General features: G+C 41.6%; 1 protein-coding gene across 2 annotated transcripts in view; it reads right to left on the bottom strand.

Moving 5' to 3' along the window:
- Positions 1–19,265, bottom strand: part of LOC306998021 (solute carrier family 22 member 23) — a 61,650-nt gene that overhangs the window by 11,806 nt on the left and 30,579 nt on the right. For both annotated transcript variants that reach the window (XM_079611739.1, XM_079611738.1), the window contains 2 exons: positions 3,446–3,614; positions 2,428–2,555 (listed from right to left, as the gene is read on the bottom strand). In XM_079611739.1, the coding sequence (XP_079467865.1) occupies positions 2,428–2,555; positions 3,446–3,614 (297 nt within the window). The remainder of the gene's footprint in view (positions 1–2,427; positions 2,556–3,445; positions 3,615–19,265) is intronic.

The raw sequence follows: 19,265 nt of genomic DNA, 5'->3' as shown, positions 1-19,265 counted from the left end.
CCGAGTTTGGTCATAGCCAGAACACTTTGGGCCGCAGATAACTGGTGAGATTGAGCATCACACAAACTTAGCCATGAACATCGTTCTGAGCCATGATCCCATACAGTAATGCCTTTTCATCAGCAAATTCTTCAGTCCCTCAATGTTCCTCTAAGTTTTTACCCTTCCAAAATTATGTATAAAATAATAGCTATTTATTGCAAAAAAGGCCATCCGCTCATTTTCCTGTTTCGGGAACATAAGACATAAAATGGTCTTTATAAAACGGAAAGTTCTGGTCCTTGATTCTGATTGGTTGAGCCACGTTTGAAGTTGTAAATAAATTACTCTGCAAACATACACCTGTGACCTCATTACATCAGTACCACTTTATACAGTATTATAATTATTATAACTGCTTAATAAAAGCAATCATTGCTTTATTTTGATCTTTCTTTGTAAAATATTAGAAAATTGTGTATTAAAATTAAATATTAGGTCAACAACTTAGTTATTGTTAGTATCCACTATCGGTCGATTAATCGACTATCCGCCAGCGTGGTCCAACCTAGTTATCGATATCTGTAAAATCCACTATCGGTCGATTAATCGGCTATCCGCCAGCGTGGTCCAACCTAGTTATCGATATCTGTAAAATCCACTATCGGTCGATTAATCGTCTATCCGCCAGCGTGGTCCAACCTAGTTATCGATATCTATAAAATCCACTATCGGTCGATTAATCGTCTATCCGCCAGCGTGGTCCAACCTAGTTATCGATATCTGTAAAATCCACTATCGGTCGATTAATCGGCTATCCGCCAGCGTGGTCCAACCTAGTTATCGATATCTGTAAAATCCACTATCGGTCGATTAATCGTCTATCCGCCAGCGTGGTCCAACCTAGTTATCGATATCTGTAAAATCCACTATCGGTCGATTAATCGTCTATCCGCCAGCGTGGTCCAACCTAGTTATCGATATCTATAAAATCCACTATCGGTCGATTAATCGTCTATCCGCCAGCGTGGTCCAACCTAGTTATCGATATCTGTAAAATCCACTATCGGTCGATTAATCGACTATCCGCCAGCGTGGTCCAACCTAGTTATCGATATCTGTAAAATCCACTATCAGTCGATTAATCGTCTATCCGCCAGCGTGGTCCAACCTAGTTATCGATATCTGTAAAATCCACTATCGGTCGATTAATCAACTATCCGCCAGCGTGGTCCAACCTAGTTATCGATATCTGTAAAATCCACTATCGGTCGATTAATCGGCTATCCGCCAGCGTGGTCCAACCTAGTTATCGATATCTGTAAAATCCACTATCGGTCGATTAATCGGCTATCCGCCAGCGTGGTCCAACCTAGTTATCGATATCTGTAAAATCCACTTTCGGTCGATTAATCGTCTATCCGCCAGCGTGGTCCAACCTAGTTATCGATACCTGTAAAATCCACTATCGGTCGATTAATCGGCTATCCGCCAGCGTGGTCCAACCTAGTTATCGATACCTGTAAAATCCACTATCGGTCGATTAATCGGCTATCCGCCAGCGTGGTCCAACCTAGTTATCGATATCTGTAAAATCCACTTTCGGTCGATTAATCGTCTATCCGCCAGCGTGGTCCAACCTAGTTATCGATACCTGTAAAATCCACTATCGGTCGATTAATCGGCTATCCGCCAGCGTGGTCCAACCTAGTTATCGATATCTGTAAAATCCACTATCGGTCGATTAATCAACTATCCGCCAGCGTGGTCCAACCTAGTTATCGATATCTGTAAAATCCACTATCGGTCGATTAATCAACTATCCGCCAGCGTGGTCCAACCTAGTTATCGATATCTGTAAAATCCACTATCGGTCGATTAATCGTCTATCCGCCAGCGTGGTCCAACCTAGTTATCGATATCTGTAAAATCCACTATCGGTCGATTAATCAACTATCCGCCAGCGTGGTCCAACCTAGTTATCGGTAAAATCCACTATCGGTCGATTAATCGGTTATCGGCCAACGTGGTCCAACATATTTATCTGTAAAATCCACTATCAGTCGATCAATCGGTTATCGGCCAGCGTGGTCCAACATATCGGTAAAATCCACTATCGGTCGATTAATCGGTTATCGGCCAGCGTGGTCCAACATATCGGTAAAATCCACTATCGGTGGATTGTTTCTATGCTAACAGCGAGTTTTTTGACGTGTTAATAGCAGAATGTGGACAGTGTACTAGTGATTGTTGATTTTTCCAATTTAGTTCAGTTCGAAGTATGGATATATTTTGCAATATTTTCTTCATATTTTGCTTAGTTCAAATGTATATCTTAGCTTGAAACGTGTGGCTATTATATAATAGCAGTATAAGTTGTCTTCACTAGTTATTGAATATATTTTGCACATTATAAACACATCATCTGTATTGTCATTGGTTGTGTACCTGTCACGAGGTCCTCAGCGTCATGCTCTAGATCGATGCCGTTCTTCTTGGCGACGCGCTCCAAGATCCACTTGGAGCGGCTGTACTGCTGAGTCGCAAGCTGCCAGCGCACCGATTCTGGGAAAATCCTGGAGCATGAAGGAGATACTTTACTATATTATGATCACAACGTATTAAACTACAGGCACTAACTGAATCTAAATCTGGACTAAACACTTCATCACTGAATGAAGTAAAGAATGAAGTGTTCCATGAGTCATATGATGATAAATATCTTCTCTGGTCACACTTTACAATAAGGTCTCATTTGTTATGATGTAAAAGTTGTAAATGTAAAAGTTTTTATACAAAGAAATTGTATTCTATACAGTATGAGACGAGTCTCCAGTCATAATCATGTTTCAGTCATTTTGCTAACATGATTTAACACATTGCTAAAATATTTTATCGTGTTTCTTGAATGATTAATATTCTGCTTACATTACTTTTCTAGCCTAATTCAACACATTAAAGCATGTCTCCAACATAAATTTGCACATTGCTAACATGTTTTAACATGTTGTTAACATGATTTAGTATGTTGCTAGCATGTTACTAGCCTGATTTAACACATTGCCGTTATTGGACTGTTAAATGAATAATGTTTGATGGTTAATAGTTAATTTATACTACGACATTGGCACCTGAAAACTTTTGCTTGTGTGTGAAAAACTGACTGTCATTGTTTGAAGTACTTTAACTGTGAAGCAAAGCCCTGTTTCCAGCAGGCATTCCTCCAGACTACTAAAGGAACACTGTGTTATATAATCTAATGTGCTAATTCGGTTCTTAAGAAACCTTTCTTTTGAAACGTATCTGAAACCAATAGAGCTGCGTAATGAAGTGTGGAAACAGTAGTGCACCGATGTGTTTGCTGTGCGCTTCAGATGCTGCAGTATTGCTATAAACTTTCATTGTAAACTCAAACACAATTAAAATAAACTGAGACGTTGGCTGTAAGAACGGCAGCGGCACTCACCAGATGTAGGACAGCATGAGTAAGAGGGGGCAGATTATGACGACTTGTAAAATATGCCAATCCCGACAGAGGGCGGCCAGTCCTGGCATGAGCAGCTGACCCGCCAACACCATGAAGTTCGCCACCATAGTCATGGAGAAACGCCAACCCGGCAGACACAGCTCAATCCCTGCAGACCAAACACACACACACACCATCACATCACCACAACCCAAACTAAAGCCAGTTTAAAACCACTTCAGGCACATTGCAAATACCATTTCAACACAACATGACTTTATTTAAGCTTCTAAAGAACGTTTAAGCCACATTGACTTTTTCTGTAAAAGGTTCAAAAACACAGTTTCAGAGAGTTTTATTCACTTATGGTTAGGGATGCATGATATTTCTGCCACCATATCTGTATCGGCCGCTACATGTTCATTTGTAATTGTTACGTGGGAGTGTATTTGCTTTGTGTGTTGTTGGGGAAAATGTGTGTATTGGTCCAGTTTTCCTTGTGTGCTTTCTCTCTCATTTCTCTCTCTCACTATAATTACTCACAGGTGGAGCTACTAACGAGTGGCCTGATTGGTGACGGGAGTGATTGGCGCTGTATTTAAGTCAACTGAACCATGGATCTAGAGCTCCCCGCTCTCATGGCTTCCTCAACGGACAGATGTGTTTGTTGTTTATGCCATATGGTATATAGTGATTGTTAAAGGAGGTGTACGAGACATTTGTTGTAAACCACTACCTTTTGCTAAGTTGTGACCTATGTGAAACCCTAAACTTCATCCTAATCCTTATCTAACTGGAGGCATGGTAGGGAGGTGGGTGCCTTTTTTGATTTATTCATTTTCTCTTGGTTATCATAATTAGGGAGGGAAGCTTTTGTACTTTTTGTTTCTTATCTGATTTCTAGGGAAGTATCTTTAAACTAGTTAGCTTTGTTTTGTTATTTGTTTTGGCTTTTCCCCCCTCCTGAAGCTTTATATGCTCCTTACTGGTTTATGTCAAATAAATATACTTTTTTTATCACTTTAAAGAGTGTCTTTGGTGTCTTGAAGCCTTGGGAGTGAGAGCGGGGACTCCAGGGATCTCGTTGATCGGATCCCTGTTTATTGTTATGGATGGTTTTGCTTCTCTTTGAGTAGAGATCTAATCTAATTCGTAACAGTAATGTTATCGATATCGGCCCAATAAGAAAATTTGGACAATACATTAAAGCCGATGAATAATGCATTATTTCCATCAGATGTGCACTGTTTGCCATGATGGTTTTTAATTGCTTGAAATATGATTAGAAGGAAAATACAGTTCAGTGCAACATGTGCATCGCAAGTCTGTCATATCGGCTACATACAGTTACCATGTGAACATTATACTTGTGTGTTTGGGACGTGGCTTTTAATGGTGAGACTTTTGATTTTGTAATCAGTAAAAAAATCGGCCAATATATCGGTTACCGGCTTTGGCCAAAATGTTCATATCGATCGTCATCGTGTAAAGCCCGCCTCGACGTTTGTGATTGGTGCCTCGAGCTAGGAAAAGGTTGAAATGTTTTGAATAATAATCCTTCTATCTCATCTTTCTGTCCCAACAGTGGAATCTAGTGTGACTCCGCCTGGATCAATATATCTGGGCCAATATATCGGTTATCGGCTTTCAAATATAAAGAATTATCGTATTGGCCAAAATGTTCATATCGGTGCATCCCTAGTTATGGGACTTATAAAACACTGTAATTCTCGCATGAGCCCGATTCAAAGGCTTCTGTCCTGTCATGTGTCCACAGTGCACTCAACCGCTCATCAGTATTCATAGTGCAGGAGCACACGGCCGACAATAGGGCTGGTCTTCAGTGACAGAGCAATACTGCAATATCAAATGATGGCCAACTCACAGAACATGCATCAGCGCCTGACATGGCCAACAGCGTCTTCAGAAAACACTGCAGCACAGTGACTGCACAACCCCTCAGAAGAGCCTGGAATTTCAATGAGGAGCAACCAAAGGATTCTCTGTGCTCAAAAGAGCTGGAGCTGAAACCCTGTTCACGATGCTGACAGGGAAACCTTTCTTTCTCAGATAAACTGTAGATCACTGGATTACTACAGCATCCTCCTAACTCAGAATAGTATCATATCTGTTCAGTAACCATTGTAATTACACTTAGTATATATAACTTTTTCAAATATTAAGTCAAGTTTGTGTAATGCAACCCCAGCAGGACACTAACCCTCAAGGCTTAAGTCTAGTGAAAGCATATCTTTAAAGTCCCTCTGTGGTAAAAATCCAGCTTTTAATGTTGTTTATGTGTGTATGTGGTGTTATTAATCTGCTTTAACACACACCATGTGTAAGTTCATAAGTCGACAGCATTGCTGAGTATTTTCTGCTTAAAACTGCAGTGAACCAAAGACAGTCTCAAACACACGGTGTGAAATCGCTGGTGTTTATGACGTCACACACTACCTTGTAACCAATCAGATCAACGTGTGATCGTCAACCAGTGGATCTCTGAGTGAGTGGGTGAGTGGAGGCGGGGCTCATTTGCATATTCATAGAACCACGCATACTAGATGAGGCAAGGGTGTCGAGTTACATTCAAGGTATTCTTAAATATGTCATTTTGGTGATCGAATAGGAGTTTTAAAGGGGTCATGACATGGTTTTTTTTATTTTTTTATTATGTTCCCTTAGGTGCAATTATAGTATTACTATAGTTTTTTTTACAAAAAACTTTTAAAATGTAGTGATTTATGACCTTTTCCCACCCTGTTTCTCATCCTCTGATTCAAACAGTCTGTTTTGGGGGTGTTTCCCCTTTAAGAGTTCAGTGTTAACGCCCACTGTTATGATTGGCTAACGTCAGTGCCTATGCATCAATTATTAACGCCCCCAGCCAGAACATTTGCGGATTCGGCACAACTGTTTAATAGCGGGTGATGCATGCGAAGCGATGGCTCTTGCAATGATAAAACCTTATTATGTTTGAGCCGGAATCAGATGAGGAATCAGAGGAAAATGAAGCATCACCACAACAACGAAGACTGGATCAGCCCGTGTCCACATGGAAAGTGAAACTATTTTGAATTAATAAAAAAAAATTAACCCGAGACACTTGAAAACGGATTATTGTTGCATAATTATCCTATAGCTTCATTTGCTAACAGTTTAACATTATTTAACTAATTTCAATGACATGATAGGGTGTACCACGGACAAAAATGCATGCACAGACAGGCCATCTTTGAAGATGCAGCATTGATAAAGGCAACATTTTTAATTTTCTATCACATGTAGGCCTACTAGAAAGGCGACATATTTTCAAGATTCTCTTGTACAAATGTGTTTATATTAGCCATGGTAAAAAGTAAGTTTGCGTCGTCGTTATTGAGCCCAGAATAGTCGGCACGGACTTATCTTTGAGCAACAGTTTTCTGGCAAAGCCAAGCATCATATTGGCATTTTTTCCTCAAAACAGTCATCCTTAAATGTATAGAACACTGCCGTGACTGGGACGTCCGCAAAAAATAAAGTGCATCCATTTTGCCCTGACGACTGGATCTTTCAGCGTATTTAAAAAGTAGTTTAAAGTTTTAAATACATTACTTACAGTTTGCGTCGTCGATGTTGAGACCAGAATAGTCGGCACGGACTTATCTTTGAGCAACAGTTTTCTGGCAAAGCTCAAAACAGTCTGTTCTCAAAACAGTCATCCTTCAAATGTACAGAACAAACGCTTAAACTAACACTGCCGTGACTGAGACATCCGCAAAAAATAAAGTGCATCCATTTTCCCCTGACGACTGGATCTTTCGCAGCGTATTCACAGATGTAGTTTGTCCACAGCCAGGAACAGCACATCTGCGGCATCGTAATCTCCCTGTACACAGACCCACTCGCTGTCCGGCGACTGAACACTTGTGAGGCGCGCGGGCGCGACAACGATACGAAATGAGCGTAGTTGTCTTGCGCTTTAAGCGTAGTTATCTTGTGACGGAGGCGGTCGTATGCAAACGCTGGTACGTCACTTCGTACCGTGACGTCACTTCTTACCATGGATCCAGAACGAGCTGTATTTAGAGCTTGATTAAATAAATGATTCGTTTATAATGGGGAGGACGTCTTAAGCTATGAAACTTGCAGGACGTTTTAATGGTACAAAGACCTCTTATATACCAAAAGATCAAGGCAAATTTGGTTTCTCATGTCATGACCCCTTTAAGGTTGACTACAGGGGGACTTTAAAATATGTCAGTGTTAATGTTTTGTCTCAAGATGCACACTCTTATAAAAGCTACTTAAACGCCCTGAACTAAGGCCTAATCCTGGATTAATCTAAGCCCTGTCTGTGAAAGCAGGCCCTATTATTATTGTTTAATAATATGTCCAATGTCCGGAACTGTGCTTAGTGTTTTGAAAAGGGTTTGTTGTGCTACTTCAAACTGAGTGTAAAGCAGATAATGTGCTTGTAGTTTAGGAGATTTGGTAAGAAGATTATGTGCATGAGGGAATGTTCATTGAGCTTGCCTCAACTTTTAGTGAGGAACCAACTGTAAAACACAGTTATGGTCATCTCTATTCCCAGCGAAGGACTTCAATAACAACACTACATCTCAAATTGATGAACACAATACATAACTATCTATCCTAATTCATAAACATGGTAATGAATATAATATATAAGTACAATATAAAATTGAGGGTACGGTTCATGAAATTGTTGCTAAAATGGAAACAGTTAAAAAATGTGTGGTTTATGAACTGACAGTAGAGATTACTAAATCATGCATTCCACAGTAAAAATTATTATAATTTCAATGGAAAAAGACTATTACCATAAAATGGTACAAATTGCTTAACATAAGTTCGTTTGTCCCCCCAATACGGTGCAAAAGCAGGGTTTCATAGCCCCGCTCTATACTAAAACCTGTACTACACCTGCTTCTACATCACTCGTGTGAAGCGCTCCTTTACCTGTGGGTTAAAAGCGAGGTTTAGAACGGGGTTAAGACCAGTGAGAAAAAAACATTCTGTTCAAAACTGTAGTAATTTGCTTTGTTCTCTAGGTCCTACTGTACATACTGTAGACAGCTGCCGGCTAAAGCCCTGTTTACAGCTGTGTACAGATGTGTTTGGGTCGATCGGATCACAAGTGGACGACACTAAATACAGAAGTAAACGGGTTTAAGAGGTTTTCAGCTTGTCCACTTTCGACACTTCCAGAAGTGGTAGAAAACACATTAGACCGGATTGCTTTCGTAGTGTAAACGCTCATGTGATCGGATGTGTTCAAACAGACACTAAAGTCTTCTCTCCGCTACTGATCTAATGCGTGGACATTATGGGAACTGTCGGCTGAAGACCCAAGTTTGGTTTGAAGATGAAGAATGTATCAAGCTCAATGTTCACACACTCACAGCGTTCATAAATCATTATCCAGAAGCTACAACATGCTGTGTTTTAATGTTTTAACCACAGCGAGGAGTGCTCGACGCATGATAATTCCACTTTAAATGGTGTTATAAATAGCAGAACCATGTTCTGAGAAGATGTTTTCGTGCGAATGGCTTAACAACATAGAGGGTATAATGACAGATACTGAAGGACTCGCTCTGTGATCAACGAACCAATGGCCGGTTTGAAGAAGTCGGATCACACACACACACACACACCACAGGTGCTGTTGATGTCGTGCACGGACAGACAGTAGCCCAGTGATAACCATGTTCATGCTCGTCCCAATATTATGAAAACTCCACTGTATTTGAAGGATAGACTTTGAAGGAAATGCTAAGATATAAACCATCCGAAAATATGTTTACCTTATAAGCAAAATAGCAAAAAATTAATTAGCTTGAAGCGATTAAAAATAGCCTACTATTTGGCCAGTGGAAAAGATTGAGAATATCTCTTCTCTGAAATGCATTTTATACAATTTTATTTATTTATTCTAAAACAAGGCAAGGATACGTAATGATTTTTAGTAATGTAATATGACAGCACATAGTCAGTATTTCATTTTTTGTTTTACTAATGTCTTGTGTTAAACATGGTATCACGGAAGGGAATGCAAATGATATGCAGATGAGGATATGCATAGTAAAACGAGGCGTTGTAAGCACCATATATGGTTATTTCGGGGTTATTTAACCCGCTGACTCGAGTTTATAAAGGGAATTGTGCGCAGATGATGGTGTGAACGAGAATGTGTTTCCCTCGCCTACTTGTGATCCGCTCGACCAAAACACATCTCAATACCAGGAGTAAACAGGGCCTAAGTCAGCATCTCAACAGGAACTGAACCTCATTAATGAACCTCGTTCTCTTGCTTTTGGAAAAACCTTCATGCCTGATTTGTTAAGAAGCCTCCAGTATGGCAGCTTATTAAGTTTTGGAGAAAAAACCCGAAAGAGAGAATCTTGAGCTTCTTAACCATCTGATCCAAATCCCTCACGACATGGTCTTGATTATAATGAGTAATAATTATCAGAAGGACTGTTCTCCTGTGGAGTGCCAGCAGAGGGCGCTGTGAGGGATCTGGGTTGTTTGTATCGGTGAGGGATCTGGGTTGTTTGTCTGGGTTATTTGTCTCTGTGAGGGATCTGGGTTGTTTGTCTCCGTGAGGGAATCTGGGTTGTTTGTCTGGGTTATTTGTCTCTGTGAGGCATATGGGTTGTTTGTGTGGGTTGTTTGTCTCCATGAGGGATCTGGGTTGTTTGTTTCAGTGAGGGATCTGGGTTGTTTGTCTGGGTTGTTTGTCTCCATGAGGGATCTGGGTTGTTTGTCTGGGTTATTTGTCTCTATAAGGCATATGCGTTGTTTGTCTGGGTTGTTTGTCTCCATGAGGGATCTGGGTTGTTTGTCTGGGTTATTTGTCTCTATAAGGCATATGGGTTGTTTGTCTGGGTTGTTTGTCTCCATGAGGGATCTGGGTTGTATGTCTCCATGAGGGATCTGGGTTGTTTGTCTCTGTGAGGGATCTGGGTTGTTTGTCTGGGTTGTTTGTCTCCATGAGGGATCTGGGTTGTTTGTATCGGTGAGGGATCTGGATTGTTTGTCTCCATGAAGGATCTGTGTGTTTTGTCTCCGTGAGGGTTCTGGGTTGTTTGTCTCTGTGAGGGATCTGGGTTGTTTGTCTGGGTTATTTGTCTCCGTGAGGGATCAGGGTTGTTTGTCTCCATGAGGGATCTGGGTTGTTTGTCTCTGTGAGGGATCTGGGTTGTTTGTCTGGGTTATTTGTCTCTGTGAGGGATCTGGGTTGTTTGTCTGGGTTATTTGTCTCTGTGAGGCATATGGGTTGTTTGTGTGGGTTGTTTGTCTCCATGAGGGATCTGGGTTGTTTGTCTCTGTGAGGCATATGGGTTGTTTGTGTGGGTTGTTTGTCTCCATGAGGGATCTGGGTTGTTTGTCTCTGTGAGGCATATGGGTTGTTTGTGTGGGTTGTTTGTCTCCATGAGGGATCTGGGTTGTTTGTCTCTGTGAGGCATATGGGTTGTTTGTGTGGGTTATTTGTCTCCGTGAGGGATCTGGGTTGTTTGTCTCTGTGAGGGATCTGGGTTGTTTGTCTTAGTTATTTGTCTCTGTGAGGGATCTGGGTTGTTTGTCTGGGTTATTTGTCTCTGTAAGGCATATGGGTTGTTTGTCTGGGTTGTTTGTCTCCATGAAGGATTTGGGTTGTTTGTCTCCATGAGGGATCTGGGTTGTATGTCTCCATGAGGGATCTGGGTTGTATGTCTCCATGAGGGATCTGGGTTGTTTGTCTCTGTGAGGGATCTGGGTTGTTTGTCTCTTTGAGGGATCTGGGTTGTTTGTCTCAGTGAGGGATCTGGGTTGTTTGTCTGTATGAGGGATCTAGGTTGTATGTGTCTGTGAGGGATCTGGGTTTTTTGTCTCAGTGAGGGATCTGGGTTGTTTGTCTCGGTGAGGGATCTGGGTTGTTTGTCTCGGTGAGGGATCTGGGTTGTTTGTCTCAGTGAGGGATCTGGGTTGTTTGTCTCAGTGAGGGATCTGGGTTGTTTGTCTCAGTGAGGGATCTGGGTTGTTTGTCTCAGTGAGGGATCTGGGTTGTTTGTCTCAGTGAGGGATCTGGGTTGTTTGTCTCTGTGAGGGATCTGGGTTGTTTGTCTCTGTGAGGGATCTGGGTTGTTTGTCTCAGTGAGGGATCTGGGTTGTTTGTCTGTATGAGGGATCTAGGTTGTATGTCTCTGTGAGGGATCTGGGTTGTTTGTCTCAGTGAGGGATCTGGGTTGTTTGTCTCGGTGAGGGATCTGGGTTGTTTGTCTCGGTGAGGGATCTTGGTTGTTTGTATCGGTGAGGGATCTGGGTTGTATGTCTCAGTGAGGGATCTGGGTTGTTTGTCTCAGTGAGGGATCTGGGTTGTTTGTCTCAGTGAGGAATCTGGGTTGTTTGTCTCAGTGAGGAATCTGGGTTGTTTGTCTCAGTGAGGGATCTGGGTTGTATGTCTCCGTGAGGGATCTGGGTTGTTGTCTCTGTGAGGGATCTGGGTTGTTTGTCTCTGTGAGGGATCTGGGTTGTTTGTATCGGTGAGGGATCTGGGTTGTTTGTCTCCATGAGGGATCTGGGTTGTTTGTCTGGGTTATTTGTCTCTGTGAGGGATCTGGGTTGTTTGTCTGGGTTGTTTGTCTCCGTGAGGGAATCTGGGTTGTTTGTCTGGGTTATTTGTCTCTGTGAGGCATATGGGTTGTTTGTCTCCATGAGGGATCTGGGTTGTTTGTTTCAGTGAGGGATCTGGGTTGTTTGTCTGGGTTGTTTGGCTCCATGAGGGATCTGGGTTGTTTGTCTGGGTTATTTGTCTCTATAAGGCTTATGGGTTGTTTGTCTGGGTTGTTTGTCTCCATGAGGGATCTGGGTTGTTTGTCTCTGTGAGGGATCTGGGTTGTTTGTCTGGGTTGTTTGTCTCCATGAGGGATCTGGGTTGTTTGTCTAGGCTGTTTGTCTCAATGAGGGATCTGGGTTGTTGTATCGGTGAGGGATCTGGATTGTCTGTCTCCATGAAGGATCTGTGTGTTTTGTCTCCGTGAGGGTTCTGGGTTGTTTGTCTCTGTGAGGGATCTGGGTTGTTTGTCTGGTTTGTTTTTCTCCATGAGGGATCTGGGTTGTTTGTCTGGGTTATTTGTCTCCGTGAGGGATCTGGGTTGTTTGTCTCTGTGAGGGATCTGGGTTATTTGTCTGGGTTATTTGTCTCTGTGAGGGATCTGGGTTGTTTGTCTCCATGAGGGATCTGGGTTGTTTGTCTCTGTGAGGCATATGGGTTGTTTGTGTGGGTTGTTTGTCTCCATGAGGGATCTGGGTTGTTTGTCTCTGTGAGGCATATGGTTTGTTTGTGTGGGTTATTTGTCTCCGTGAGGGATCTGGGTTGTTTGTCTCTGTGAGGGATCTGGGTTGTTTGTCTGGGTTATTTGTCTCTGTGAGGGATCTGGGTTGTTTGTCTGGGTTATTTGTCTCTGTAAGGCATATGGGTTGTTTGTCTCCATGAAGGATTTGGGTTGTTTGTCTCCATGAGGGATCTGGGTTGTATGTCTCCATGAGGGATCTGGGTTGTTTGTCTCTGTGAGGGATCTGGGTTGTTTGTCTCAGTGAGGGATCTGGGTTCTTTGTCTGTATGAGGGATCTAGGTTGTATGTCTCTGTGAGGGATCTGGGTTTTTTGTCTCAGTGAGGGATCTGGGTTGTTTGTCTCGGTGAGGGATCTGGGTTGTTTGTCTCGGTGAGGGATCTGGGTTGTTTGTCTCGGTGAGGGATCTGGGTTGTTTGTATCGGTGAGGGATCTGGGTTGTTTGTCTCAGTGAGGGATCTGGGTTGTTTGTCTCAGTGAGGGATCTGGGTTGTTTGTCTCAGTAAGGGATCTGGGTTGTTTGTCTCAGTGAGGGATCTGGGTTGTTTGTCACTGTGAGGGATCTGGGTTGTTTGTCTCAGTGAGGGATCTGGGTTGTTTGTCTCAGTGAGGGATCTGGGTTGTTTGTCTCAGTGAGGGATCTTGGTTGTTTGTCTCAGTGAGGGATCTGGGTTGTTTGTCACTGTGAGGGATCTGGGTTGTTTGTCTCGGTGAGGGATCTGGGTTGTTTGTCTCAGTGAGGGATCTGGGTTGTTTGTCTCAGTGAGGGATCTGGGTTGTTTGTCACTGTGAGGGATATTGGTTGTTTGTCTCAGTGAGGTATATGGGTTGTTTGTCTCAGTGAGGGATCTGGGTTGTTTGTCTCAGTGAGGGATCTGGGTTGTTTGTCTCAGTGAGGGATCTGGGTTGTTTGTCTCAGTGAGGGATCTGGGTTGTTTGTCTCAGTGAGGGATCTGGGTTGTTTGTCTCAGTGAGGGATCTGGGTTGTTTGTCTCAGTGAGGGATCTAGGATGTATGTCTCAGTGAGGGATCTGGGTTGTTTGTCTCAGTGAGAGATCTGGGTTGTTTGTCTCAGTGAGGTATATGGGTTGTTTGTCTCAGTGAGGGATCTGGGTTGTTTGTCTCAGTGAGGGATCTGGGTTGTTTGTCTCAGTGAGGTATATGGGTTGTTTGTCTCAGTGAGGTATATGGGTTGTTTGTTACTGTGAGGGATATGGGTTGTTTGTCACTGTGAGGGATATGGGTTGTTTGTCTCAGTGAGGTATTTGGGTTGTTTGTCTCAGTGAGGGATATGGGTTGTTTGTCTGGCCCGAGGCTGACACTATGACCTTCCCCCGAGTCACATGAGTCACTCATGGCTTCACACCATTATGTCAAACATTCAAATACATTCCCTCCTGGCAGGACTGCTGGCTTCCTGTGTCACGGGGACTGTTCACAAGAACAGAATATGCTTTATATATGTAAATAATAAATAATATGCATCTCTTGAATTCAATGCCATGTTAATGTGAAGCAGGTGGCATCTGTGAGTTTATTTATGATTCAATGCCATATCAGCAGTGATGGCTATATTCATGGCAATCAACAGTATTTCAATTTAAAAAATAACTATGATTACAATCAATTCAAAACATTGTTTACAAAAAATTTAACAATTTTCTTAAAAAACAAACAATCAATATACAAAATCAGACATATATACCAATAGTAACAACAGCAATAATAACATTTACATATAATCTTTCAATTTAATATGTCAGAAATTCTAAAATTATTCCAAGAGATATCTTTTCAAAATGTCCATTCATATATTTTCTGAATTAAAACGTTGCAAAAAACATTTAAAAAAAGGACATTCTATTAAATATGTTTTACACTCATGAAATTCTTACACCAATCACAAACCGGTTTGTGGCATCTGTGAGTAGATTTATAATGGTTTAACAGTGTTTCTGGGTCTAGCACACATAAAGACAACGGAGAGAAACGGTTGAGAGAAATAAGTGACGCTCGTGGAGTGCAGATGGCGTTAGATTTGGTGAGCTGGGTCAAAGGTCACAGATAAACAGCTGTTGATTCAGCTCTGAAGAACACAGTCTCAGCACAACAGCTGAACTTTACTCCGCTCAGCGAACAAAACACTGACTGCACATCTTCTCCAAGATTACAAAACAGCTGAAGATTTGATAGCATGAACAAACAGAGACGGAATAAAAAACATTTTTAACAAGAAAATAAAACAAAATGCAAAGTCTTTAAGTTGGATTGGTTACAAATGTTTCATTTGTAAATTTGACCATATATCAGTTTGTTTTTATAAACGAGTCAAAAAGCAGGTTTAAATGAACATGTCTGTCATCATTTACTCATCCTCAACTTGTTCTAAACCTGTAGTTTCTTGGTCACACTTTACAATAAGGTTAATTAGTTAATGTATTAACTAATGTGAAATAACAACGAGCAATACTTTTGTTACATTATTTATTAATCTTTGTTAATAGAAATTCAGCTGTTCATTGTTTGTTCATGTTAGTTCACAGTGCATTAACTAATGTTAACAAATACAACCTTTGATATTAATAATGTATTAGTAAATGTTGAAATTAATGTTAACTATGATTAATAAATGCTGTAGAAGTATTGTTCATTATTAGTGCATGTTAACTAAGGTAGTTAAGTAATGTTGACTAATTAACCTTATTGTAAAGCGTTACCTTTCTAAAACCTTGCTGAGCCCAAAAGAAGATATTTTGAAGAATGTGTGTAACCAAACGGTTTCTAGTCTAGACTTCCATAGTATTTTTATTTTTCAAACTATGGAAGTCAATGGGGAGCCAAACCAAGAGTGTTTCCAAGAGGGGCCCATTCATTTCCAAGTAGGATTTTTAGCTTTTTCCTGGTAGTCTAGAGCCCCTTTCACACAGCGCGTTGATCCCGGGAAATTGCCAGAGTGCCTTCTGTGTGAACGCAAACACGTCCCGGGATGGATGCCGGGATTGATCCCGGTTTGGGGACCTAGTAACATTGCCGGTATCAGTCCTGGAACGCGCTCTGTGAGAACAAAAGCCGTAATCAATGCCGTAAGGTGTGTGTCGTAGTGATGCCGCTGAAGCTGGGATTGTTCGCCAGCTGTGAAGCGGTACGTGATGCTCTAGTTTATGATCGAATCAGAGAGAGAGAAAAATCGCAGCTCATAAGCAAACTTACGACGCTGGAGACATTACATGTCACGTGTCTTTACGGGTTGTGTGTGAACGCACGCTCAGAATTCAGAAAATTTACTGGCAGTGTGAATGAACCAAAATCAAACAATCCCGGGACAAATCCCGGGTCACATTATCCGTGTATTTTCCGGAATCTCTGTGTGAAAGGGGCTAAGGTTTGTGTCTAAAATGTATTTTCACTAAAGGGACATGACATGTGATTTAATCTATAGCAAAAACCAGCCTTGAAATCTGGAAGTCTTCAAAGGGACGGACACGATTATTTCACTGAGCATCAGTCTTGGCTAATCTAACCCCATAATGTGTTGTTATCTAGGCCATCTCATTATCTTAGGACACTGTATGTAGATTGAAAGGTCTCTGTCCATGTGCACACAAAGCTACTGTACATGATTAAACCACTGAACTCATTAGCTTAGGATTCCAAGGATGAGAGAAATGTAACACTTCTTTAGTGTGTTGGAAATATAGCCAGGAGTCGTCTCCTGTGATATCATGGATCATAATACATGCATAAAACTTTAATAATTCTTAGTCATTAAAAAGTTAATAAAATGGAAATCAAAATGCCCATGATATTTAAGCATATACGAGGTTACTCTTCAATAAATACAAACTGCAAGTTTCCTACCTCAAAGCTAATTCCCCAGTTTAAAATATGAGTGTTTGATTTCCAACCTTCTTAGACTCCAGGCTTTGAAATTGTCACGTTTTTTATGTGATGTCATGATTTTCCTCTATATGGCCCGTAACATGCGTATGTAAATTATGCTCATGCTCATGTTTGTCCATCTGTCACAGTTACCAGGGAATAGGAAAGGCAAGGATCTATTTACAGCAGTTTATTAACAAAACACTAAAATAAAGATAATTTAAACTGAAATGACGATGACAATAATCCAAACACCGAAACATAAATCAAAGCATGGAAGACTATAATAATCCAAAGAGGGAACAGGAGGCAATAATCCAAATAGGGAATGGAAAAGCAAAAGCTTTAAAAAAAAAAGAAAAAAAAGAAAGAAAAAAAGACAACGACCGACAACTACAGACTCAAAGGCTGCGTCCGAAACTGATAGTTGCTGCCTTCGGAGGACACATTTCAAGGTTGCGAGGCATCAAGCCACGTCCAAATGCAATGTTAGTTTCTGAGATCCCTTCATCTGATGATCTTTGAAGGCATCATAGACGTATCCTTTACTGCCTTTGATATCCCACAATCCTCTGCTTTCCATTCTGTGACAGTTGAGCTAGAACAATAAAGATGTCGTCTGAATGTTGCGGCTGGTCATAAGTTTTGTGTGTAAATGTACATTTTTGATCAACGTTTTCCACTTATGATGTCATTTCTAGTGAGAAATTACTATTGTAGTCGTTAAATATTCACTTAGTTTTCACCGAAGCTCACTCTATTTTGCTGTAGATCATTAAAACTTTACGCTGCCTCAGAAGTCTGTCTGAAATCAGTTTCGTGAGGTTCCCAACCGCTACCTGCAGAGTCATTGCCTGATAGGGCAGCGAGGCAACAAGTCACTGCCTACATTTTCAGACGCAGCCAAAAGATACCAAGGCACAAGTGAAACCAGAAACATCAATGCAACAGAATATCAAAACAAGGGTCTTCGAACACAAAACACAGGGGAAATCGGGACACCCCTACACATTTGAAGAGTGGATTCCAGACGCTCAACAACATACCAAACCTCCAGTTGGGTGGAGCCGTGGAGGTGTAACAGGGCTAGGGGTCCTCCAGGTGGAACTGGGGAAGGAAACTGGGGAAATACAGGGTACCAAGGTGAAGCCAGCAGAGCAATACCACTGGATACCACCAATGTGGAGCAGAGACCCCCACAGCACCCCACAGCACAGCAGATAGGACTGAAGAGAGTCCAAAAGTGTCCTCCATGCCGTAACAGCACATAATGTTCACTGATGGCTTCCTTAGCCATAACAGAGAGCACAGAGAGTCCAAAACAACCTCCATGGCCATGACCAGATAGGCAGAGGGTTCAGAAACTACCTCTTTGGATGTAATAGGGTCGGTAAAGAGTTCAAAGACGGTCTTCTTGGTCGTATCCAGCAGGCAGAGGTTTCTGGGGTGGGTTAATTGGCCGTGACAGGACAGGTCAAGAGTTCAGAGATGGGCTCCTTGAAATACCATTACTTACAAATGCGATTAAACAACAAATTTGTTTGTGCTGCGTGGGCAAGCGTGCTGACATGTAGCGCAGTTGTGCTTCGGGCGACCCGAGTTCGAGTCCTGGCTCGTGGACCATTCCCGATCCCGTCCCCCTCTCTCTCTCCCACCTCACTTCCTGTCTAGCTACGGTCCTATCCTAATAAAAGCTACTAATCAGTACATGGACTAACAATGTTTACTTGAGTTGAATATTAATATATTGCATGAAGACAGCGTAGTCAAGCTGAATATATGCTAGTGTAGCTTGTTTAATACTTATATAGGTACGTGATTACGTGGATACCGTGCAATGAAGTTCGCCAATTATGTTTACTTGCTGTTCGCGGCATCCAGTAACTACAGAGAGCCGGCTCATGAGTCGCTCGCACACGGTCGTCATATCATTACTAAAGGATCTTAGCGTGATTTTTACTTTTATTCCAGCTTGACATAAGCAGGCATGATTTCACCAATGCAACGCGGTCAACGGGAAGTTGGCTTCCGCTATTCGCCCCTTCCAACACTAGCTCAAACAATAAAGGAAATAATAAAGAAACCGGAAGTGATCACCTGTGCCCTGTGACAGTGAATAACCAATGAGAAATTTCAAAGAATAAATGCTCCCAAACTTGCGTTTCTGGAAGATATAATGCCCCTTGAAACATAGTATTCTAATCAGAAAGTGAAAATGAGGATGAAAATTATATATTTTTTGAAATATTTTAAAGTTTTTGGCACAAAAATGTTCTGGAAAATAAAAACCTACTATTACAAAGGCATTGTTATGAATAAATAAAAAAAGTTACTTGATGGTAGGCAAGGTTACCAAGCCATGTCTTCATGACTCACTTCATGATAGTCAAGCACTGCATCATTATTTGATCGTGGAGAGAAAACACAGAACATGTTGTTGTCCAGGACAGATCGCCCCCCGTGTGTCGCGAACCCCAGTCTCCTTTGTTAAGTTGATTCACGGCTACACTGACCTTAATTATTTCCACCTGTCCCTGTCGTCTCTCCTTTATATTCTCATCTTGTTCTCAGTTATTTGGTAAAGCGTTCCCTAAGT

This window comes from Phoxinus phoxinus (assembly GCF_949152265.1).
Source record: "Phoxinus phoxinus genome assembly, chromosome: 5".
NCBI classification, from domain to species: Eukaryota; Metazoa; Chordata; class Actinopteri; order Cypriniformes; family Leuciscidae; genus Phoxinus; species Phoxinus phoxinus.
This window is presented reverse-complemented; position numbering and strand designations above follow the sequence as displayed.